Here is a 26,440-nt window from a genome sequence, read left to right on the forward strand (position 1 = left end):
ACACTTTTTATCAGAGAACATTTTGGTACTTTTCAGTCCTTGCAGCTGAATATCTTGCTGCTTTCGTCAGTAAACTGTGTCTTGAATGTTTACTTGGAAGATGCGGTATGTCGTAGGAAAAATAATAGGAAATGTGTACGTCACACATTAGTAGAATGTTCTGGATTCCAATAAACATATGAACAAGATGATGATTTTGGAAATCTCACTCTTTTCTTCTCAACATACCTTATGAATGAATGTTTCTGGAATATAGGTTTTCTTCTCATTACTCTGTTTGGGGCATAGTGATTCTGGTTCCCTTTAAGCAAGTGTGTACCTTTAGTGCCAACAGGCTAATCAAACTTTTTTCTTAACCACTTAGAGTGATTTTTCTGTGGAATCCCACTGCAGACTCGTACTCCCTGTTTCAAAGAAAATACGCATCTTGCTTTGTTTAAATAACTACAACTCTGTGTATATTGGTTTGTGCTGAAGTTATTCTTTCTATATGAAGTAAGGAAGCAGAGGTAGGTAGTTTACACATTATTAGTTGAAAGGGGGGTAGATAACTCACTTTGCCAGGTATATTCCAGCAAAGCTAAAGGCACATCTGTGTAGCAGTCATTGTCAGTGATGAACTTTCTTCAGTTTTGTTTCCACATTTGGAATTGTCCTCTTGACTTGACCACGGGCAGTTCAATACTGGAGATCATGTGCTGACATTTCCAATATTCTGAAAATTCTCTTGAGTCCTATACTTAAATATTTTGAACAATTACTGGAAACAACTACATTAGGTATTTAAGATGTGTCAGAAATGCTGTTTTATAAGTACACTGATAACACTAACACCTTTGTCATGAAACTTAATGGCTGCTGAAATCTCCCCCCCCCCCCCCCGATTGCTGACCATCAAGCCTTCCATAATGGTATTTGGGTCCCGTTTTCCCCCCCTGGTGGTGAGGATTACTCTCAGGTCTGCCACAGCACAGGCTTTTATGAAAAGCTATCATCCAGGCAGAAATTAGGGATGTTTGTGCTCTTGTTAGTTTCCTGGCATTGACATTTTTGTAGTAATGCTTCAACTCCTCCCTAGCTGGTGACATACATACTGGCATTACTACATGGATTACCATGGCTCCGCCCATGTCCATGCATGCACACTCTTTCAAATGCAGGACAAGGAGTAACCATCATTGGCTTGATCAGCCCCAGTGCATGTCGTTTCCTATACTGGCTCCTGTGACCTCCATCCATTAGCACAGGAGCAGCAAGCATAGACACATGGAAACCACCTCCCCCCCAGGACAGGCATTGCCCACCCTCACTGGCAGCACTATCATTCAGCTAGGCTGCTAAGCGAACCCAAGTCTCCTGGGCAGCAGTCGGAGCTATTACCTTCCACATCACTGGACTGGGTATGATCTCTGGAAATTTCATATAGTCATCACAGTAGACACATCTTGTGAGCCTGAAACAAATGTGTTACAAGTTTACACAATCTCCTGACTAAAACTATTGCTGCAACATGTACTGCACATAGAAGAGCATCTAACGTCTGACATACTTGGAGAGCACGTCACATCATGGGCTTTTTTTTTTTTTATTTCACAATTCCCAGGTTTGTTCCTTAACTGATTAGACACAATTTATCTGCTTTTAACACCAAACCTTACATACTTTTTTTTCTTTAGACAACAATATGGCTGTATTTCTTGCTTACGGAAGACTTTTTCTCTGACCAACCTTTCATTGTTTGAACTTGAGTGATTCTTATTTCTGGTAACTCTTTTGATGGAGATTCATTATCTTTTGATCATTGGTGGCTTTGGAAATAAGCAGTTCATTCCCCAATCAAATTATCCTTTTGTGCTACTAGATATAAGTGAGTCAGCATTTTTAGTATACAGACTTCTTTAGTTGACTTGAGTTCTACTTCTCAGCAACATTGTCAGTTTAATAGCCCTTTATACAAGGGCATCTTAAATACACTCTACTGCCTCCTGGGAATGGAGCACAGTAATGTCCGTCTGGGTTGGAGTAGTAGACACCATGCTGCTACATACATGTCACTTTACCCCCAGCCTGATGTATCCACTTGCTGTTATTGTGCCTCAATTCCTGTGTATTGCCCTACTCTTCCCATCCCCCTCAATTCCTGTGTATTGTCCTACTCTTCCCATCCCCCCTCATTTCCTGTGTATTGTCCTACTCTTCCCATTCCCACTTGTCTATGTTAATCCCACATTTCCCAGTCCTACTATGTAAAATTCTACAGCTGTATATGCTATTTTGTGTTTGTCTTTCCCTGTAAATTGACCTTGTGTTTGATTCCTTTCACCCTTCCTGTGATCTCTGTGTAAAAAGGAAAAGGGGATGGCATACCTTCACCATCCTGCATACAATAAAACATCATCTACCCCCCTTTGTTTTGCATCTGACAGCTGTCCCAATGCAAATGTATTGTTATATAGCTTTATACAACCCTGTTGCGAGATGTGCTAGCACATGCTACGTGGCTTTTACATAAGCTGCTAATTCTGAGAGGCAGAGGTATATGAAGATCAGAGACTGCAGAAGCCTTTTTTTTTGTCCATGTTAAAACCAACATTTTGACTGCACAAACACTTTTGCTATGCTGGCACTATGCCCCGTATGTAAAATGTTTAACAGTACACCACTACCTCAGAAGGAAACATGGAGCCTGGCATAAGGCCTCTAAAAGAAAATAAATGGTGCACTCAAAGATCAACTTCACGTGTGACAGGAATTCACTTTCATACAAACAGATACTTGAGCTGTCAATATCAGAAGAAGTTATTTAAATCAAGTTACTGAAACTGGGCACTGTGGAAAATTTATCAGTGTGATACTGTTGCTACAAATGTGATGCGTGAACTGGCAATGCTAACCCAGAGTGCAGCAACAATCCAATGGAAAGGAGCCCACAGATGCCAAAAAAAAAAAAAAAACCACACCCACACCACATGAAACTGGGGTAGCTAAGTCATTGCTTAGGGTTACCACCTGTCCCTCTTTGCGAGGGACAGTCCCACTTTGGGCAGTTTTGTCCTGAGAAAAAAATCTAAAAATTGGGAAATGTCCTGAGATTTTAAGGCAAAAAATATTTACTAAGTTTTCTTTAATAGTTGCTTAAAACAGTTATTTTGTATCTGAAACACCTAAATATTATATGAAATAGCATAAGCAACTCATATGCTACAAGAATAAGCTTTTATTTGGACAAAAACAGTGAAGTTCTGTCCTTTGCACTCCCAGTGGCTATGTCTGTCCTGCAAAATTGCACGTTTCTACAAAGAATATCACACTTTGGGCATTTGAACAGGTGGCAACCCTATCATTGCTAGAACAGAAAACTGTGAAATCTAGTGTCAGGCAAGCGCACAATTTAAACTTTAAGCACTGTTTTGCAGATCCATCCCCCTACCAACATCTTGTTGACTTAATAATTAGAGCTGTATTATACACAATTATTTCCAGAAATGTTAAGGTTAAGTCGTCTATACAAAGCCCTAGGTTCATTCACACTTGGAGTATGGTGCAACCTTTTGCTTATAAAGTAAGCATGACATTCACTAAAAAGGGTTTGGAGTTTTTTTTTTCCCTTAAAAAAAAAAAAGAGCCAAGAATCAGTTCCCTGAGGTATAGTGGCAGGCTTCATAATCTTAAAGAGGTATTCTATATGCAGATTATAGTAGAAATCATATTATAACTCACTGATGTTTAAATGATAAACTGTCTGTACACACAGGGTAAGCTACATGACCGTAATATAAACAGAGATCACTTAATTTTAGTTTCTAGATATAACATTGTTCCTCACAGAAATGTGTTTTTTCCTTTCATATTAGAATTGAATGTCTATAACAAATTGCTGTTAGGAATTAAGCACCTAAGCCTGGACCTGAAATTTTCCAGATTATAGTACAAACTGTACAAAGGTAAAGAATTCTCCACAGGCTCTAACTGAAATATGACCACTAACTCCATTGAACAATGTCAAAGCATTACACGCAAATAAGCATTTGTAGTTAAGGCTTAATTAAGGCCACAATGGCATTACGAACTGTAGCATTCCCAGAGCAAGCGTGGCTTTCATGTACATCAATGCATATAAAAGGGTTCGTTAAGGCAGAAAAAGCAAATAATCTGAATCCACTTTTCAAAATGTCATTACAATTTAATGTTTTTTCCATAGTACACAAAGGACAAGCTTCAAGCATGAGGCTGCACCTTGGCATCCCTTTAATATAACCAACCCTGAGGTCAATGCATCTTGTGGGAACATGAGGTTCACCCTACAGAAACCTGTCAACCAATCAGTAGATGCAGCCGCTGGGCTACTGTACACATTGATGACTTACTTTCTTTCTAATATACATCTCACGGCATAAAATCAAACCTCAAAAAAAAAAAAAAAATGTCAAACCATTTTGGAGTTACAATATTTCTTTTTCCAGCCATTTTTTGCCCCATACTTCCTGTCCATTAAGCTTTCCCTTGATCAGACCATGCATGCAGAGCTGAGTTTACAGCTGCTCAGGGGGTGGGGGGTTATGCAGGCAGACATAAGGGTGTTCTGTGCTCTTGCTAGCATCCCAACACTTTGAAGGTTGTAACCCTACCCCCTAAGTTTTGGGGGATCACAGTGGCCTATAATACCCTTCCCTTGTAGCACAGGCTTCTAATGCTACCTATTACTGGGGCTTTGTAAGCCTAATATCCACCCCCCAAAAACCCTCTGCACTGCTGTCCCTCCTCCAAAGGGACAATGGCAGTGTGTGGGTGGGTCAGCTCTGTTCCATCCTGCATAGGCCCTCCTCTTCCATTCTCTTTGCAACAACACCAAGCACCCCGACCCATTAGCTGCACTTTGTCCTTGTGTCACCTGGGTTTAATCCCTCTATGTTAGTGCTGTGCAGACGAGAATGGCCTTTTGGAAAATAGTAGTTAAATGGTTTAAATGGTGCATAAAAAGCTGAAGATCCCCATCTGTCAAATGAATACAATATGGGAATGCGGTTTGTGTATAAATTCATACAGTTCTTGTAGCATCCTGTTTATGTAAAAAAGTATATTTAAAATAAACATGTAACCATGTTTTAAGTTGGTCATTACATAAAAAAGTACAAATCTTAACACCTACATTTCTTTCCAGGTAGTTGTGTATGTAATCCTACAGAATGTGTTTCCCCCCAGTGTTTTAAACAAACAAGTACCATGATTTTTCTAATATCCGTGTACGATATATACAAAATACAGTTAGCTGAAAAACTGGTAACAGAACCAAGCTCCCAGTTTACATAAAATTCACATGAAAAGGCCTGCTGGTGGTACAGAAACAGCTTCATGGGAGTCATAGTGCATCTCTTTTTCTTGACATAGACTTGTCCGCTGGTTTGTTACACATCAGAAAATTCAATGAATACCAGTTATGTTCTCCATATATACTTCTTCAAATTCCAAAGCATACTTATGAATGACTTGTCAAATTCTCTAACATCTGTTGAACCTGCAATAAAACAAAATAATTTGTTTACTAAAAACATAAAATGGTGCATAACCAAATGGTGCAAACTCAAATACTCATACAACAGAAAAGTGAGAAACAAGAGTGTGACAAAGGAGGTAGTTATTTAGGACATTTTCCTAATGATTACAAAGAAGAAAATGGTTTGAGGATTACTCCACAACATTTATTCTTTTACAGTAGGTTGTGTAGTGCACCTTTGTTGGATGTAGCCTCACTTACTACTAGTCATCAGCATTTGTTAGTTTGTAATCAGCAATACTGACCACTGTCCACTCCTTGTATCAATCAACATACAACAGCCTTATTGTACCCTTCATTTCTTTCAGGCTAACATATATTAAATATATCAACTCCTCACATTAGTAAGAACAGGAAGATGACGAAGTGATATTACAATAGGCCTTCAAGGACTAATACATCCATGCTCGTGGCAGAAATCTTAAAACAAAAACAGGTGGAAAAAGAAGACAAAGTCAGACGTTTGCTATAAGAATCGCTTCGGAATACCTCAAAATATAACATTACTTCAAGATGGTTTATGGAACTAACCCAAACAACAAATGTGTAAACCTGTATAAGGCTTAGGAGAGGGAACCCAAGTGTCAACTGAAAGAAGGGTGATTTCTAGGCCAACGTGCTCTGCAGCACAGTTATGCCCTTAAAAACCTAATGCACTTTGCAGGGTCTAATGAAAATTTGGGCAGATACCCACAGCAGTATCAATGACCTAAAGGGATACATTATGGAGATGGGCAGCACAAGTAACCACACTGTTGTTCACCTGATAAGGCCTCTCATACTGGTGATGACAGAAATCTGTTTAACCAGTCAGTCCTTGATTTGACATTTTCCTTCAGTCCTTGATTTCTTTAGCACAGGAAATTAACAACTGAGGTCTTTCTTAAGCCCCTTTGACAGAGCCGAATGCAACACTAAGCAACCTAGGCTTGGGGGGCTGCCATAAAACTTGCATCTTTTCTTTAAGCACACACTTTGCATGTGGTTACATTTCTTCTTTAAGGACACATGCAGGGTGTGTCCTTAGTAGCATCTGTGTATGTCTTATACTAAAGACACAGACATTTGAACACTGGAGCAGAGTGCAGGATTTTTGCCATTCCATTTCTGATGACAGACATGAGCAAGCACAGAGATTACAAACACAGAGAATGGAACAGAGTAGAGCAAACGTGGAGAATGGTGTGCGTTAAATTCCTCGTCCAGGGATGGCAAGTTGGTTAACTTATTCAGGCTCAAATCCTTTCTCTTGAATACAGAAGACTAGAACCTGAATCCTCTACACCAACTACCAAAGTGGTTTCATTTTTCAAAGAATGTTGAGTTTCAGTGCATTTTCAAGGGAGGAGGGGTTTACTTTTGCTCATGTGAAGCCTGTTTTTAATGTGTAACTGTTTAGTTTCGCAGATGGCCATCATCAGTATCACTGCTATAAAACTTGAAAGCAGAGCTAGTAGCACAACAGATAGCACACTTTGCCTTTGATGCAGAAGGCTGTGAGTTCTACTCCCACACCATGTGGATAAGTGCTGATATTGCAGTACCCTTTAAGGGGTGATAAGGATGCTGCACTCCTGAGTTTGTCCTCCTTTGGATAAAAAGCATAGTAGCTATGAAACTATTGCGAGTTTAGCAGTCATTCCCTACTGCAATATTGCCAGCTTACCAATTTTTTTTTTTTTTTTTACATGTAACACAGGCAATTTATTCTTCAAGGGTAGCAGGCACTGAATCTGTACATGAAACACTGAAATGTAAAGTTGTTTGTTAGTGATTTGTTCATTGGTTACAGACCTCTGTAATGTGGAATTTTTCAGATGACATTACTTCTGCAGAGACCAAGTACATTGACTGATGTTGGGGGATTGTAGTGACAGAATTTGACTGGCCTTTGCAGTTGAAATGTTCTGTAAAGTGCAGTTTTGTCATTACTGGTTCATACCTTTTGTTTCACCGGAAAAATGTTTAAAACTACATATTTAAAATGCATTCTAGCAAGCGATGCTGTATTATACAAGGAATATGACTGATTACAATCAGGGTGGTGCATCAAAGAACACATGCATGTATGGTCCTAAAAATGTGTACGAGGGGCCTATGGCTTGAGAACAGCCCAAAAGTAAACAATCTGCTGCTATTGGCCAGATGCATTTTGTTTGAACGTGGGTTTCAATCAGTCTAAGTTTCAAGGGCAGAGAAGCTTACTGTTCAGACTGTCTGTTTTTCACTGTGAGACTGTATTGTTTTGTTTACGGCTGTCAGTGTTTGTGATATAAAACATTTTGAAATAACAGCTTTAAATATCTGTAATCATTGTAGAAGTAAACAGTATGCCCACTTATAGGTTTGAACAGTGTTTATGGTAAGTGGAGAGAAATAGCCAAGTAACGGGACATGAATGACGGGGGATGATCATTACCCTGCTTAGGTTACCATCTGACCACAATTTGGCTCTGCCCCTTGATTCCTTCTTTGATAAAACTAAGTTTTCTGTGTTGAGAGAGTGGTGTGTTCCCTGTTACAGGAAGAAGAAATCCATTTCATTATCACATGTAACATACGGCTGTAAAGGAACTGGTGATCATTCCTTCATCTTAAAATTTGTCCCCTTGAGGATTCAAGTCCCTGAAAGGATGAAACAATGCCATCAAAACAGCTTAAATGTACCAGAAGGCCATTAGGGCTCAAACAGAAATGTAATATTAAAGGATGTGAAGAAACTAATGCAGATCTAAAAAAACACAAACCTCCTCCGAACACAAAGTTCACCAAACAGAAATAGTCCGCTGTTCTGCCCAATAAAGGGATTTCCTCCAAACTCCAATGAATATTCCACCACCGATAGTGTTAGGAATATATAAATTTATTGTAGAACAGTTAAAACAAAGTGCAATCCACAAATTAAAGCAGCAAACAACACCAGCAGTTCGTCTTCCAAATAGGCTTTTAGATTTTAGCAGCAAACAACACCACCAGTTCGTCTTACAAATAAGCTTTTAGATTGAGCGCGCTTTCGTCCATAAGCTACTGGACTTCATCAGAATCTACACACTCCAAAAAATTAAACCCTTAAATACACATCTAAAGGTATTCATTTGTTCTATTATATTTAGTATTCATTTTTACTGGAACAATTTTTTAGACAATACACCAACAGCAATATAATTTTAATTTTAATATTAATATTAATTTATTATATGTGCGTACATTAATAATTTTGGGGTTGGGTATATATACATATATACTTATACATATTTTTATCTGGCATACACACATATATAGTAACATATATATATATATATTTCCAAGTAGCCCAGACTACAACAGGCATGGTTTACTACACCATATACCTTTAAAAGGTTAATCAGAATCAATCATTAATTATGTTAATTGAACAAATGAATACCTTTAGATGTGTATTTAAGGGCTTAATTTTATGGAGTGTGTAGATTCTGATGAAGTCCAGTAGCTTATGGACGAAAGCGCGCTCAATCTAAAAGCTTATTTGTAAGACGAACTGGTGGTGTTGTTTGCTGCTAAAATCTAAAAGCCTATTTGGAAGACGAACTGCTGGTGTTGTTTGCTGCTTTAATTTGTGGATTGCACTTTGTTTTAACTGTTCTACAATAAATTTATATATTCCTAACACTATCGGTGGTGGAATATTCATTGGAGTTTGGAGGAAATCCCTTTATTGGGCAGAACAGCGGACTATTTCTGTTTAATGCAGATCTAAGCCAGATTGCTATCAGAAAGGTGAAATTTAATAAGACAGGATCTCTTGGACTGATGCTGAAAATAAATACATCCAGTGGTGTAAAGAATGAAACACATTCAGTGCAATGTACATTCCTAATGGATGGCATCCTCACAGATTCTAATGCAGTAAAAATGTCTCCCCAAAAAACTAAAATTTTTGTCACTGCTATAAAGCAATTAGTTAAATGCAGAGTTACAATGGGTTTACTATTGAGGAAATGGGCTAATTTTCCCTGTTCCTCACTGAACTGCGATCTCCCTGCACAATGTCGAACCCAAATGCTCAACCTACACTACCCGTTTGCTGTAGTGTAGTCGATCGATTTTGGTTCGACATTCTGCTCACTTGGAAACTGCAAGTCGACCACACGCTGGTCGACTGTTGCAGTTTCCAAGTTTTTATAGTAAACTATTACAATGGCATGAGAAAATATGCCTGTGGGGTTTGGTTTACAGATCAAAACTAATTGGCAAGTCTGTAGGAGATATTAAAATGTCAATTTCAGTAATACAACAAACTGTAAATCCTTCTAAAGTCACCTAACCAGCTGAAGCACTGGTTGTCTACGTGGCTGCCCAACAGGTGTAAAGGTAAAACAGTCACCGAAATGTAAGGTACCATATGCAGAGGGGGTGCATCCATCCATGTGACACATTAGGGATTGTAAATGTATTCCTGCAGTACAAGCACTGTGATATACATACAGCTGTACATATGCGGAAGCGCGTCCTATGTACTTTATTAACTTGTTATTGGCCGTAGTGACCATGTTTAATGTTTATGCAAACAGTGCACTGGAAGTTCACTGCTGATGGAAAGTGGACTACATTATTCTGTTTTAGCAAAGTGCTGCTGTAGAAACTTGATAATGCTATCACTAAACTGAAAGGTTGTATAGACGATAGAGGTGGATCTCCCATCTGATATTCCTTTACTAGTGGCTGTATTTGGGGATAATAAAATATTTGTGAAGATGATGTTACCCCTTTTTTCCTAAACAAATACAATTGCTCTAGTAGGCATTATTAGCTTTGTAGCACTTTTACTTACCTTCCATCTCAGCAGCAGAGCTCTTCACAAGCTGTACTTCACTGATGGGCCACTTCATTCCCATGTCAGGAGCAGAGCCCTTCACAAGCTGTACATATGTACTGTGCTTCACTGATGGGCCACTTCATTCCCATGTCAGGAGCAGAGCCCTTTACACGCTGTACATATGTACTGTGCTTCACTGATGGGCCACTTCATTCCCATGCCAGCAGCAGAGCCCTTCACAAGCTGTACATATGTACTGTGCTTCACTGATGGGCCACTTCATTCCCATGTCAGGAGCAGAGCCCTTCACAAGCTGTACATATGTACTGTGCTTCACTGATGGGTCACTTCATTCCCATGTCAGCAGCAGAGCCCTTCACACATGTACTGTGCTTCACTGATGGGCCACTTCATTCCCATGTCAGCAGCAGAGCCCTTCACAAGCTGTACATATGCACTGTGCTTCACTGATGGGCCACTTCATTCCCATGTCAGCAGCAGAGCCCTTCACACGCTGTACATATGTACTGTGCTTCACTGATGGGCCACTTCATTCCCATGTCAGCAGCAGAGCCCTTCACACACTGTGCATATGTACTGTGCTTCACTGATGGGCCACTTCATTCCCATGTCAGCAGCAGAGCCCTTCACAAGCTGTACATATGTACTGTGCTTCACTGATGGGCCACTTCATTCCCATGTCAGGAGCAGAGCCCTTCACAAGCTGTACATATGTACTGTGCTTCACTAATGGGCCACTTCATTCCCATGTCAGCAGCAGAGCCCTTCACACGCTGTACATATGTACTGTGCTTCACTGATGAGCCACTTCATTCCCATGTCAGCAGCAGAGCCCTTCACACGCTGTACATATGTACTGTGCTTCACTGATGAGCCACTTCATTCCCATGTCAGCAGCAGGGCCCTTCACAAGCTGTACATATGTACTGTGCTTCACTGATGGGCCACTTCATTCCCATGTCAGCAGCAGAGCCCTTCACACGCTGTACATATGTACTGTGCTTCACTGATGGGTCACTTCATTCCCATGTCAGCAGCAGAGCCCTTAACACACTGTACATATGTACTGTGCTTCACTGATGGGCCACTTCATTCCCATGTCAGCAGCAGAGCCTTTCACAAGCTGTACATATGTACTGTGCTTCACTGATGGTTCACTTCATTTCCATGTCAGTGTACATATGTACTGTGCTTCACTGATGGGCCACTTCATTCCCATGTCAGCAGCAGCCCTTCCCTTCGCTGTACATATGTACTGTGCTTCACTGATGGGCCACTGATGGGCCACTTCATTCCCATGTCACCAGCAGAGCTCTTCACATGCTGTACATATGTACTGTGCTTCACTGATGGGCCACTTCATTCCCATGTCAGCAGCAGAGCTCTTCACATGCTGTACATATGTACTGTGTTCACTGATGGGCCACTTCATTCCCATGTCAGCAGCAGACGCTGTACATATGTACTGTGCTTCACTGATGGGCCACTTCATTCCCATGTCAGCAGCAGAGCCCTTCACAAGCTGTACATATGTACTGTGCTTCACTGATGGGCCACTTCATTCCCATCTCAAAGCCAGGCCATGTGGCTTTAGTTTTACACTATCTGACCCCTCCCACATTTCTAATAACACCCCTCTTTAAATAAACACCTTAGCTTAATTCTGTAATATAGACTGTTATTACTACTACATATTTCCAGAAATACAGGTTTCTTTTCAAATTGTTGTTTCTTCTACTATACCAGTCAAAACACACTTAAAATATAAAAACAGTAAATAAACTCCTGATTGCCAAGTTTTCTATGTCAGACTGTTGCTTTCATGTTCAGTTACCCTTGTGATGGACAACACATCAGAGCAGAGAAAGGGAAAACGCAGTAATGAGCAGCCACCTTCACCTGTAACTACCACATTTAAATCTCAAAGAAACAATCAGCATATAACAATTTCCTTAATAGTCTCAGGTAACATTTAACGAAAACCAGGACACTGTCAACATGTAACCATCAACTCTCTCCTTGCACAAGGTAACACTGACAAACAAACATATTGGTTGAATGCCTAAACATGACGCAGAATTAATGTGTAGCTGCAAACTGAAACATGGCTCCTACAACAACAACCAAAGGTTAGGGCTAGTATAGAGTCTTGCTAAGAGATGACACGTGGGTCCTACCTGCTGTTTACTCAAAATGATCACTTATTTTATGCCAGCAAACAACACACAGGTACTTTGATAATGGTAAATAAAAGTGACACAATTAGAAAAACAAATTCTAGTAGTTTTATATATATATATATATATATATATATACACACACACACACACTTCCTCCAAGCTCACTAACTATCCTCAAAGACATGCATGCTGCTTAACTGTAACAGTTTGGGAAAACACCAAAAACATATATACTAGTACTTGATGAATCTAATATTGACTGAGACAGCTAATTAGGACCAATACTGAATAAAACAGCTGCTAAATTTAACATCACCCAGTTATACAAGAGGGTACTATCTTCAATCCTAACACCTGCATGTACTAATATATACCTGAGCATATTCAAACTCTTTCTGGTCTCCCTAATATGTTAAATGACCACTGTCCTGTCTACTCTACTTGATCAATCTCCTACATACAATTCATTAAGGAATATCACTGAATCTTCAGAAGATATATTCTTATCCAGAATTACCTGATGGGTCTAGATCAGAACATCGAAGTATTAAAACTTCGAATGTTCTGATATCGAACACTATTCAGCGAACACTAAGAATAGCGAAGCTGCAGAACAGCGAATTCTTTCCTTGGGAAAGAATTCGGTTGGCCGTTTCTGTGGCTTCGCTATTCTTAACGCTGTGGTGGAAAGTTACGGGTTGAGTTCAGGTAAGTGTGCGATTGTCTGTACGTCAGGGGCGGGTTATGTGAGTTAGGGTTAGGCATGTGTGCGATAGTGACAGACTTTAAGGTTGGGGCGGTTTAAATGAGTTAGGGCGCGGGTTAGGTGACTGTGCGATAGTGACGGACCTTAGGGTTAGGGTTTGGGTTAAGGTAAGTGGGTAGATAGTAGTGTATGTTTAGTTTAGTGTAGCGTTAGATGTAGGAATTTAAGTGTGTGTGTGTGTGGTTGCTGTTTGTTTGATGTGCTTGGGTGGAAATACAGCTAAGGCAGCGCTAAACACCCAGTGGTTTGAACGTTGGGTCTAGATGATTTTCACTACTGAAGTGATACCCCGATCCCACGTGCAAAAATGGGAAAAGGAGTTGTGCATGGATTTAGCACAGAACGAATAAAAAAAGACCCACAGCAGATCATTAATCAAAATGTCTACCAGAACCCTAGAAAACTCAAAAGAATCAATATAAATAAAGCCACAATGGTTTTACTGTAGATTCACACAAACAGAACAACTTACACAGCCTACAGTATTTTGGAAAGCTATAAAGAACATTTCTTTATTTAAAATATTCCCCAAGCCTAAATACACAAGAATCATGTCAGATCACCAGTAGCGGTTTTAGTGAATGTAAAAAACTCGAAAAATGTTTACTGAACCTCCAAAGAATTATTTTTGCAGTGTGGTCAAAATCTCCATACACTGCCCACCCCCCAATGAACTTGTATATATATACTCCAATTCTGAGGTTACACAACAGTGGATAAAGACGAAAACTGCACCATCATTGAAAGTAGTTTCAGCAAATGTTCCTCAGTCTCAATCTTTTTACATTCAGCAAAACTGCTGTACATAGTTTGAAGGGAACCACAATAAATAACCCAACTAATTTCAGCCTGGTAAATGCCATACTGCAAATATTTCTACCCCTCCCCAACTACTGCCTTTGCTAATAACTTTCCACCACCACACTTCATCGGGTAATATCTTATCTACCCTTCTATTTTAAAACTGCTTCCAAACAAGAAGTAAAAAAAAAAAAATATTCTGAAGTCTGCAGCCTCACTACACTATAAGCTTACCTCTAATACACCCACTTGTACTAAAACTAGGCAGTTATATACTACAGACCTCTAACACACACCAGTAACCATTTACTTACTTAAAAAAAAAAAGTTTTTTTAAACATTTTACAATCCACCCATCCATACACAACTCCTTTTTCGCACATGGGATCATGGTGTCACTTCAACAGTGACAATCATCTAGAGCCAAGGTTTACATTGCCGGGTGGCTAACCCTGCCACAGTAGTTCTTCCATACCACACACTTGCAAGCACACACGCACCTACGGCCAATTTAGAGTGTCCAATCCACCTACTGCATGTCTTTGGAATACAGGAGGAAATTGGAGCACCTGGAAGAAACCTATGCAAACACAGGGAGGAGATGCATACTTCAATCAGAAGGTGCCTCAGTCGAGAATTGAACCGGGAAACCTCTTGCTGTGAGGCAACAATGCTACCCTCTGTACCACTCAACCCTTAGCATTGTTAATAAATTCTGAAACGTAGCACAAACTGATCCACTAGCAAAGACCCTTGAAAAACCTACTGTACAAACAAATCCCAGAATTACAATAACATTACCACTTTAGCCTGAAGTATAACCCACTAACTGCCATCTACTCTCTGACAAACCAAATATTTACTAATGCTGAAACAGTATGTTTATGGGGTACAGTTTTTATCAACCTGAAAAGTGCATTTGCAATTGCTAAACTAGCTGCTACTACAAAATAACAGTACTGGGGCTTCTCAACAGATGTCTGTAGTTGGTTTGCACACTACTGTTATTAACAGAATTTCCATAGTTTTAATGCGTGTCCTTTGTACTCATGCTATAACACAACATGCATGTTCAACAAGGATCGGGGCATCTGCTCTTCTCACTGCTTATTGGTTACTTTCCCTGGGAATTACTCAAAATAAACTGTCTGCTTTATGCAGACACCACTTTGATCACAAAAGCCAGTAAATATATGCATTATATAAACATCCAGCTTCAAACTATCTGCCCTTATTTAGAATATGCTACTAATGAACAAACTCAATTTAAAAACTCAAAAATCCTCAGTAACTTTATTTGAAACCCCACAAACCCTTTCTCAATCTCTACCAATCTTATCTCATCCTGAAGAAGAACAACAACCTGATGCAACTCTGCACAAATATCTAGGCCTTAACTTAGATCAGACTCTAACATTTCTACTGCATAAATTATCAAATAGAAGTGCTAAGCCAACTACAAACTGCATACAGAATTTCCCATCTGCTTTCAAAGGAAGCTAGACAGGCCATTGCTACAAATGTACCATTGCCAAGGCTTGAGTAGACCCTACTACTGACCTCCCTATTCCTCACACAACATATACTTCAGAAAATGAAATAACTCTGATTCATACATTTAAGCCTCATAACCACTACGTAAATTCAACTGGTTACCAATTACAGCCAGAGAAACTTTCCTTTTTAAATATGCTAAATTCCATACTTATCCCTCATAGCAACTCTCCACCTCCATAAAAACGAGCTATACTTGAAAAGTAGTTTATATTTTCTTAAGAATTCCACCAGCCCTTCTTCAGATAAAACTAAATTTCCTTTGGTACTGACAGAAAAAAAAATCTTTTAAATATAGCACCTACTGCCTGGAACAATCTCCCAGACAAAGTCAGTGACATACCTGCAGTTGAAATTTTTTAGAAACAAGTAAAAAATGTAAATAATGGAATCAAACAAATATGACTGTTTTTGTAAGCCTGGCTCAGAAATCTATTTCCATGATACTGTTTTCATAAGCCTGGCTCAGACATCTATTTCCATGATACTGGCCTGGCTCAGACATCTACTTCCATGATACTGTTTTCGTAAGCCTAGCTCAGACATCTACTTCCATGATACTGTTTTCGTAAGCCTGGCTCAGACATCTACTTCCATGATACTGTTTTCGTAAGCCTGGCTCAGACATCTACTTCCATGATACTGTTTTCGTAAGCCTGGCTCAGACATCTGTTTCCATGATACTGTTTTCGTAAGCCTGGCTCAGACATCTATTTCCATGATACTGTTTTCGTAAGCCTGGCTCAGACATCTATTTCCATGATACTGTTTTCGTAAGCCTGGCTCAGACATCTATTTCCATGACACTATTTTCGTAAGCCTGGCTCAGACATCTATTTCCATGATACTTTTTCAGATTATTCCTACAGTACTTTAAATTATATCAACTTGAGAAAAATCAAATCTGATGCCCTTTTCATTCTTCCTCATGAATGGGTCTAGGATCCGATCCTCAGATCCGACTCAGCCACCTCCACAAGACTTTGGATCTGAATCTCGAGCACCTCCCTCTGCCCACAATGCTCTATTCCATCCCCAACTCCTCGAATCTCGTTTGCAGCCATTGGAACAAGATCGAGAAATGAATTTTGAGCATGAGTGTGTGCCTTTTTTGTCTATTTCTAAAAATTTAGACAGTTTTTTAGATATTTCTTAGAGTAAATATTACAGTTAGTGTTCTTTCCTCCCCCCTTTATAGTAGTTTGCTGGCATTAGGTATTTTACCTTTCCTTCTGGCTTTCTGGGTGCCATTCTTATGGGACAAAAAAAAAAGAGAAAGTTCTTCTGTGGTTTTGATAGACAGACTGCTGCTTTATACTCTGTGCTGATTCTTGAATAGTTTTTGTGTAGTGTTTAGAGCTATTGGATTAATGTGTTCGTTTTATAGAAGTTTCTTGGCTTTCATAGTGTGTGCTGTTTTTCTGGTACTATGTCTGAAAAGCCTGGTTTTAAGAAATGCATTTCTTGTGGGCATAAGATTCCCAATTCTGATGCCCACATGAAGTGCGTTTATTGCCGGGGCCAGAACGACTCAACTTTGCTTGTGAGATTTGCACCTTATTAAACCCCAAGGCCCTTTCTGACCGGCAAAATAAAGTAATAACTGAGGGCTTACTTTCAGCCTCTTCTTCCTCTACTGGGGCTCAAACCCCCCCTAAATGTCATGTCTCCTCAGACTCAAAGAAAAAAGCATTTGAAATGTCAACAAGGGCTTCAGTGGGGCCCCCCTCAAAAACTTGGAAGGGCTTTGGATCCAAAGACAGCACTGCCTCCCTCGGATCTACAGGTCTCTTCGGATCTGACAGGTGTGATAACCATTACCAGCTCTCCTGTACCATCCACCTTCTAGTCAGATCCCAGACTCCCGGATCCGACAGCTAGGAGCCGAACAGCTGAATCTGTGTTAACTCTGTTTCCCCAGATCTGTTCTCTCAATTGTTTGAAAGCCCTCAAAAGCAATCTAGGCCTGCTTCCATGGATTCATCCAGATCCTCTGGGAGCTTGACTCAAGTAGATATAGACAGAATGATGTGGAGATGTCTCAGGGCTCAGATCCAGATGGGGTCTTGCCAACTCCATCCCCTCTCAAGTCCATGAGTGCATGTGCCGAGCAAATACGATACTATCTCCTTCTCTGATCTGTGGACTCAGAGTTCCAGGATCCAAGATCCCTGAGAGAGTCAGCATCAGATCCAAAGAAGCTTCTTTCCTCAACGGTTTCCCTGACTGGCCCTGCTCTGATACCTTTGGATCTGAGCGGACCTCATATCTGAGAAGTCAGCATCAGGTCCAAGAGGTTGGGTTTAGCTCCTATTCTGTTGGATCTCTCCCTCCTTATTTCGTGCATCAACTCTTGACAGCTTGGGTCTGATTCTCTCCAGAGGGCTCAGATTCGGGGTTTGGCCCCGACCTCCCATCCTCGATTGCCTTGTCTCCGGGGGAGGTATCCCCGGGTTAGTCAGCCTTTCAGGTAGTAGAAAGGGCCTTCTCTTTGCACAGAGACCCATACTCTCATATCTCAGATCCTACCCTTTGACCCTATTCTGGTCTGAGCCTATCATTTCTACTCCTCTAGGTCATCCAACTTCGGGAAACCTCCACACACATTCCTTAGTGGGATTCCCCCCCTTCTTCCAACACCACCCCGGAACACCCCACAGAGGAGATACCTCTGAAAAAAATGTACAAGAAGGAGGCACACATACTCCCCTACAGAGTCTCTCATGAAAGACACCAATTTTGGTGAGGGAGAAGGATCCCCCTGGTCATTACCTGACAATGTCGCTATTTTCCTGATATCCCGGAAATCCTCAAACAGAAGGGTGACTGGTCTTCCCAAATTCCTCCTTCTGAGAAGTTGGTGTTCCTGGAGGCTTTTGGGGCTGGCCCATCTACATTTTAGGTGACCCACACCCGGCAGATGAATTTATTCATCTAGTTTCTGACAGACTTGGAAGGAAGCAAACAATGTCAAGCCCATTCCCAAATGCTCAGATAAATTCCTAGTTCCTCCTTTGGACAAAGCCCACTGGAGTAAGGGTATTCCCATGGATGCTATCATTGTGAGGGCAGCCACTAAGATGGATCTGGCTGAGCACAGCTCCTTTGTTCATCCACCGAACAGGGAGTCCAGAGCAATGGACAGATTCGGAAAGTGCATCTATGCCTCAGCCACATTCGCACTGAGGTCGTTAAATTACCTGTCAGATTTTACTCGCTTACACAGAGATTTGATCAAGGAGCTTTCAAACTTTCTCTGAGTCCATGTTTATGGAGGATCTCAAAAAGCTTTCTCCTCAGTTGGCTATTGCCAATTTATCGATGAGGCTGATCTCCCACACAGTGGAGGGTGTCTCATGAGCAGCCGGTTCAGGCATAGCCATTAAGAGAAGTGTCTGGATGAGGCAATACTATTTTGCACAACCCTTTAAGGCATCTTTTGTTAATGCCCCCTTTGATGGCTCTTCTTTGTTTGTCCAATCAGTGAAAGATATGCTCACCCACGGTGAGCAGGAAGAAAAGACCCTGTCTGTCATTGAAATAAAGTTTTCTACTCCTCCATGAACATTCTCTGGAAACCAGCAAGGTGGGAAGAAAATGTAGTTCTGGAAATCCTAGGGACCTTTTCAAGACTCGGACAGGGACACTTCCTCCAGAGACAGAGGAGGAGGTTAATATGGCAGACATCGCGCCGGAGACAGAGGGGGTCTACAAAACCAGGGCTTCAGAGATTCCTTCTCATATAGGCTCTACCAGCACTGCTGAAGCTTTGCCTGACTGTCCAACTATGGAGGCAGTCGGGGGTCATTTCTCCTTGTACCTGGGCAAGTATTACAAAAAATGTATGGGTGCGAAAGATCATATCCAGGGGTTACTACATACCCTTTTCCCTTCCACTTCCTCTCCAAAGGAAGACCCTCCCCAACATTCCACCCAGGTAGTGGGAATATGTAGCTCAAGAAATTGAAAAGCTGCTACAAAAAAGTCATCCAAGAGGTCCCACCCGAACAGATAGGATTCGGAATTTACTCCCAATTCTTTTTAGTCTCAAAGAAGACAGAGAACCTGAGGATTTGGAATTTACTCCCAGTTCTTTTTAGTGCCAAAGAAGACAGGGAACTGGAGACCAATTCTGGATCTAAGCAGTATGAATCAGTATGTAAATAAGTCAAAGTTCTGAATGGTTATCGGGCAGTCTATCCTGCCTCTTCTGTGCCAGGACAATTAGATGTGCTCTGTAGATCTCCAGGATGCATATTATCATATCAAAATAGACAGGCATTCCAGACGAAACCTGCATTTTCAGCTGGGAGCCAATCACTACCAATTCAGAGCACTGCTCTTTGGACACACCACAGCCCCCTGGGTGTTCACCAAATGCATGGCAGTCATGGCAGCTCACCTGAGACTCAAAGGATTACAGGTATTTCTCTGTCTCGACGATTGGCTCCTCACTGTCCTACAAGCCAGACATTACTTGCTTCAGATCTTCAACTCCCTAGGCATTATGATAAATCTTGCCAAACTGAAGGTGACTCCTGTAAAGACTTTGAAATTTATAGGAACTCAACTGGATACTACGACTCTAGTGGCTTCATTACCTCTTCATCACATCCTTGAGAAATCAGGTGTGGGACTTACAGTCTCATTAGTTCTCTCTAGCGAAACTAGTGTTGCAAGCTCTTGGGTCCATGTCAGGTGCCATTATTCTAGCTCCTCTAGCAAAATATTTCATGTGAATCCTCCAAAGGACTTTGACGGTGCAGTGGTCTATTCTTTACCCACCTCTATCTGTTCCCATAAACTCACTCCAATTTGCAAATGTTATATTCTCTGGTGTATCCACTCAGATGACCTGTTTTTGGGGAGGCCAATCTCTCTCTCTCCCTCCCCCAACAGCCACAGTAACCATGAATGCTTTCCAACTTGGGGGGGGGGGGCATTTCAAGGGAAAGATAATCCAAGGCACGGGGTCTCCTTGGAGACCAAGTTGCATATCAGTGTTCTAGAGATGCGAGCAGTCCTTCTAATGTTGCAAGCCTTTCAGGACGTTCTCCCCTAGGGACTAATGCAATACACACAGACAACATGTCAGTAGTCTGGTACATCAACAAACAAGGAGGAATCCATTCTAACCCATTGTGCAGACAGGCCATGAGGGTTTCGGAATGGGTGCTCTCTTTAGACCACTTTCTAATTGCAACACACATACTGGGGAAAACCAACACACTAGCAGACAGACTCAGCAGGTCTGTTCTGATTCCTCATGAGTGGTCCTGCAATCGAACAGTAGCAAACATGATTTTCAACTGCTCAGACCAGCCTTGCTGTGACCTATTTTCCCTCAACAAGTGTAGCAAGTACTTCGCTTTGATCCCCCTCCAGGGGAGTCACTGAGGGATGCTCTGATTCATGACTGGCCCCGGGTCTCCACAGTACCTACTCCCCCTCTCCCACTGATCCCGAAGTTCCTACAGGAAGCAAGAAGGCTGAAGAGCTCAGTCAGCCTTAATGCCCCCTTCTGGCCACGACAGGTATGGTTCCTGTTCCTCTGGACTCACTTGAAATATTCTACATAGATACTGGAGCCCACTCAGGATCTCTTATCTCTCCCATCAGAAATTCAACATCCCAATCTGCACACCCTCAGGCTGACCACATGGTTTCTCTACTTCCAGTGATAGTAAGGTGGTTCAGGCTCGTTTCCCCAGTTTGTGACATTGTCTTGGCCTCCAGTATACAGAACAAATGGAAAAGATTCTCTATATGGGCCTCTAAAGAGGATATTGACCCTTTCTCAGCTCCTGCTTCAGCCATTCCCTCTTTTCCTCACTACTCTTTTTAAGGAAAATAAACTTAGCAGCCATATCCAACTTTCACAGTGGAAACAAATCCTTTTCTCTGCAACTTCCAGATTATGTAAAAATTTTATGAAGGGAGATTTTCTCTGTAGATCTCCAATAAAGGATCCTTCTCCTCCTTGTGATCCCAAGGTGATCCTCCAGGGACTCACTCAGAAACCCTTTGAACTAGTGGACAAATACAATATGAAATTTCTTTCTTGGAAAACAATCTTTCGGTAGATATTACTTTAGCAAAAAGAACTTCTGAGCTACAGGCCTTATCAGTTAAGCCTACTTACATTATTTTCCATAAAGAAAGAGTGTCTCTACGAATCAACACTTCCTTTCTACCTAAAGTGGCCCATGGAGACTAACATTAACCAGTCTATATAACTTTTAGTTATGTACTTACCATAACTTTAGATGTTTGGGATCCATCTCGCCTACATTCTGTACTGATGGGCTCGGAGACGATCCCTCGGCTCCGACTCGGCACGCTATGCTATAGAGCGAGGCCTCTTATTGGCTGAGCTGTTTCTTATCCCAGGATGCACCACCACTAATCCCAAAGATCTTGTTTGTCCGCATTCATGCACACATGCATAACTTGTTTATATAACATTGTTAGATGTTTCAAGATGAAACAACAGAATTCGGACCTTCTGATATCCTCTGATCTCCAAGGAAGGGGGAAGGAGGGTGGGTTATTAGGAATGTAGGCGAGATGGATCCCAAACATCTAAAGTTATGGTAAGTACATAACTAAAAGATGTTATGTGATCCTATCTCGCCTACATTCTGTACTGATGGGACAGCGTCCCTAGCACCTAAATCCTGGGTGGCTCATTGGAAAACACTCCTGAGCACTGTGGAACCAAATGAAGCTCGTCCTCTAGATGCCACATCCAATTTGTAGTGGGAAATGAAAGTGTGCGGGGAAGACCATGTAGCTGCAGCACAAATGTCACTAATGGCAAGCTTAGAATGAAATGCTATCGAAGTAGCCATAGCCCTTGTAGAATGAGCTTTGACAGAGTTGGTAAGCTCTTTGTTAAAATAAGAATAAGCTTGAGTAATACAGTCCCTGATCCATTTGGCAATAGTGACCTTTGTGACAGCTTTGCCCAATTTATTATCTGCAAAGGATACAAACAACTGATCTGTTTTCCTTGTTTGTTTGGTCCTGTCTAAATAAAAACGCAACTGCCTGTGGACATCTAATGTGTGGAATATGAATTCCGCTTTGTTGGAATATTTTGGAAAAAAAACTGGAAGTTCTAACGATTGTTGTAGGCAGAAACTAGAACAAACTTTAGGGACAAATGAAGGATTTGGCCTGAGAGATACTCTGTCTTTGTGAAAAACCAAGTACGGGGGTTTTACAGACAAAGCTTGAAGCTCTGAAACTCTTCTGGCAGAAGTAATCGCCACCAAAAAGGCAGTCTTCCACGATAGAAATTTTAGATCACATGTAGCTGCCGGTTCGAAGGGGGATGAAGTTAAGGCGCGTAACACCACAACGAGATCCCATGGAGGAGCAGGATGAGAAATCGGAGGTCTTAAAAGCGCAGCACCTTTCAAGAAGGTCTTACACAATCTGTTGCTCATTAAAGGTGGGTTTATCGATTCGTGAAAATTAGAAATCGCTGCCAATTGAACCTTGATGGTAGAGACTGAAGAGCCTTGATTGAAAAGAGAAGTTAAAAGTTTTAGCACTTCTGCCATGGGAATAGTGATGGGATCCAGGCCCCGGAGTTGAGCCCAAATAGCAAATCTTTTCCATTTGCTAGAATACAGTTTCTTTGTAGCAGACTTATGGGCTGAAGATAATATGTGTACAACCTCTGGATCCAATGTATGACTCCTGACTATAGTCGGAAGAGGAGGAGCCAAGCCGTCAATTTTAAGGTGTGCAGGGACTGTTGGAATAGTCCCGACTGATGAACCAAAAGGTCTGGGATCTGATCCAGGAACCATGGACCTTCCAGAGTATATTTCCGAAGATAGGGAAACCATACTTGACGAGGCCAGTAAGGAGCAATTAAGATCATTTTGCTCCCCAAGAGAGATGCCTTTTGGATCACCCTGGGAAGGAGAGGAACTGGAGGGAAGGCATAAAGCAAGCCGGTGGGCCAAGGACGGGCTAGTGCGTCCATGGGGTTCTTCCCCGGAGCCGGGGTTAGGGAGAAGAATTTTTTGCACTTTGCATTTAGTGGAGTTGAGAAGAGGTCGCAACACGGAACTCCCCATCTGCTGAAAATCTGACTTGCAACTGTTATGTTCAGAGACCATTCGTGAGGAGAGAGGATGGTTCTGCTCAGTCTGTCGGCTATCACATTGGACTTGCCCGGGATATGAGTAGCCACTAGAAAGCGTTTGGTCGAGACTGCCCATTCCCAGACTCTCATGGCCTCTCTGCAAAGAGGATAGGATCTGGTCCCTCCCTGTTTGTTCAGGTACCAGACAACTGACATGTTGTCTGAGTGAACGGCAATTACGCCCTGAGGAAGGTAATCGTGAAGGGCTTGGAGGGACAGAAGCACCGCCCTCATTTCTAGGATGTTGATATGAAGTAGGGTCTCTTCTGGGTGCCATTTGCCTTGGACTGACCTGCCCAGGGAATGCCCCCCCCACCCCATCTGGGAGGTGTCCGTGGTCAAAGTGGCCGCAGGAGGAGGTGGAACAAAGGGTCGTCCCTGATCCAAATTGGAGGGCACTAGCCACCAGCGAAGGTCCCGTTTGCATGTTTCCGTGATCCATATGAGGTGACTGAGAGGGAGTTCCTGAAAGGACCATTGAGCTGAAAGAAGCCACTGGAGAATTCTCATGTGCAACCTTGCCAAGGGGACTAGAAGAACCGTGGCGGACATGGATCCCAATAGCTGCAGGACAATCCTGGCTGGGGCTTTGGACCTGGGAAGTAAGGCTCGAACTTGAGTCTGTATGGTTTGTATTCTGTCTGTAGGTAGATAGACCCGCATTTGGTTTGAGTCAAATCTACCCCTATGAATCTTATTCGTTGAGATGGCAGCAACACAGACTTTGGCCAATTGAAGGTGATTCCAAGGGAATTGCCCAGTGATATAGTGGCTTGTAGGCTCCGCAGTAGTAGATGCTTGGAGGTGGCAGTTAGGAGCCAGTTGTCTAGATACGGAAACACCTGGAATCCTAGACTTCTCAGGTGAGCAGTCACGACTGCCAAGCACTTGGTGAACACCCTGGGGGCTGTGGTGAGACCAAAGGGCAGAGCGCGGAACTGAAAATGACTGCCTCCTAGGCTGAAGCGCAGATGTCTCCTGGACACTTGATGTACCATGATATGGTAATAAGCATCCTTGAGATCTATGGAGCACATCCAAACACCTTTCTCCAGCAATGGGAGAATGGTTTGTAGGGTGACCATTCGGAACTTGGACTTTCTGACTGAGCGGTTTAGGATGCTGAGGTCCAAAATGGGCTCAAGTCCCCGGTCTTTTTTGGCACCAAAAAGAATCTTGAGTAAGCCCCTAATCCGATCTGGTCTGCAGGGACCGGTTGGATGACTCCTTTTTGCAGCAGCTTTGAAACTTCCGAGGCTGCAGTATCCCGTTGACTGGGTGGCGGGTCCGGGATTTTTTTGGACTGAGGTGGGGAGTGAGAGAAAGGGATGGTGTAACCTCCGGCGATAATTCGTAGCACCCATCGGTCCTGAGTGATACCTTCCCAGGCTTTCAGGTGCTTCGAAAAACGACCCCCGACTGGCTCCGGAGCTGTACAGTCGGGCAATCCCTCAGGGACTGTGAAAGGCTGAAGAGCCATGAAAGGACTCGCGGTCTTCAGTGTTGCGAGGGCCTCTGCCGCCTCTGGGACGGCATCTTCCAGAAGAATTTCCCCCTCCCCTGCCTCTGGAAGGGGGATCATCCTGCTGAGAGGGGTAAGGCTTCTGAGATCTACGGAACCACATTTTCCCTCCTCTTTTAGCCTTGGCATAAGGCCGAAAGGGAGTGGAAAATCGTGCCCCTACGGCAGTCAGAGTCTTACCCTCCTGTTCGCAGCGAGTCAGTGTGTCCTTTACCTTGGGTCCAAACAGGGAGGACCCATCAAAGGGGGCGTCAGCAAAAGAAGACTTAAAGGCCTCCGCGAAATGACACAGGCGGAGCCAGGCTTGTCTCCGTAGAGCAATGCCTGTACCCGCCGCTCAACTCGCCCCTTCGGCCGCATAAGAAATGAGCCTCATGGACGAGTTTGAAATGGACGACAATGTAGCCAGCTGAGAGCCAACCGTCTGGGCCAGCTCCTCAGGCAGGTTACCCAAGAGGGTATCGGAAAGCTCTTTAATCAGATCCCTCTGAAATACAGTAAAGTGCGTAAGGTAGTTCACAGACCTTAATGTAAAGGCCGCTGAACTTAGGGTGCGCTTTCCGTACCGATCCATGCTCCTAGACTCCTTATTAGGAGGATGGACAGACGTCGAAGCCTCTGCTACATCTTGCTGGGTAGCAGATGCCACCACCAAAGCATCTACAGCCACACCTTTGGTTAGAAATTCTTTTTCAGGGGGTGCTGAGAGAAACTTATTCGGACGAGCAGGCACCGGTTCCACAGAGTCTGGGTGTTCCCACGCCCTTCGACAGATCAAGTCCAAGAGCTCGTCGAAGGGCGGAGACACCCAGGAGGCGGAGGGCTGAGCCCCGAAGGCCTTAAGGAACACCGACTCATCAGCAGAAGGGGGTTTGGACTGCCAGCCGCCTCGTTGTTTAAGGGCTTCCAGGATGTCTGCAAAGGAGACATCATCCGAGGACGACTTAGGGGACCCCTCTGCATCATCGAGATCAGTGTCTGATGTAAGAGACTCATCATTGGAGTCAACGTGCTTCCTCTTGCACGATCTTTTCCTGGGGGTTCTTCGAAGAGGCTTCAGAAGGACCTCCAGGAGGGAAACCCCAG

At 42.5% G+C, this 26,440-nt stretch overlaps 1 protein-coding gene across 1 annotated transcript in view; it reads right to left on the reverse strand.

The window, feature by feature from the left end:
- Positions 1-3,202: 3,202 nt before the first annotated feature.
- IRAK4 (interleukin 1 receptor associated kinase 4) overlaps positions 3,203-26,440 on the reverse strand; it is a 547,272-nt gene continuing 524,034 nt past the window's right edge. Inside the window, exon 12 of the mRNA XM_044087412.1 lies at positions 3,203-5,515. Within this exon, the coding sequence (XP_043943347.1) occupies positions 5,477-5,515 (39 nt within the window). The 3' untranslated portion in view covers positions 3,203-5,476. The remainder of the gene's footprint in view (positions 5,516-26,440) is intronic.

The sequence above is a fragment of the Protopterus annectens genome, chromosome 11.part0, assembly GCF_019279795.1.
Source record: "Protopterus annectens isolate FY-2018-M chromosome 11.part0, PAN1.0, whole genome shotgun sequence".
Lineage (NCBI taxonomy): Eukaryota > Metazoa > Chordata > Ceratodontiformes > Protopteridae > Protopterus > Protopterus annectens.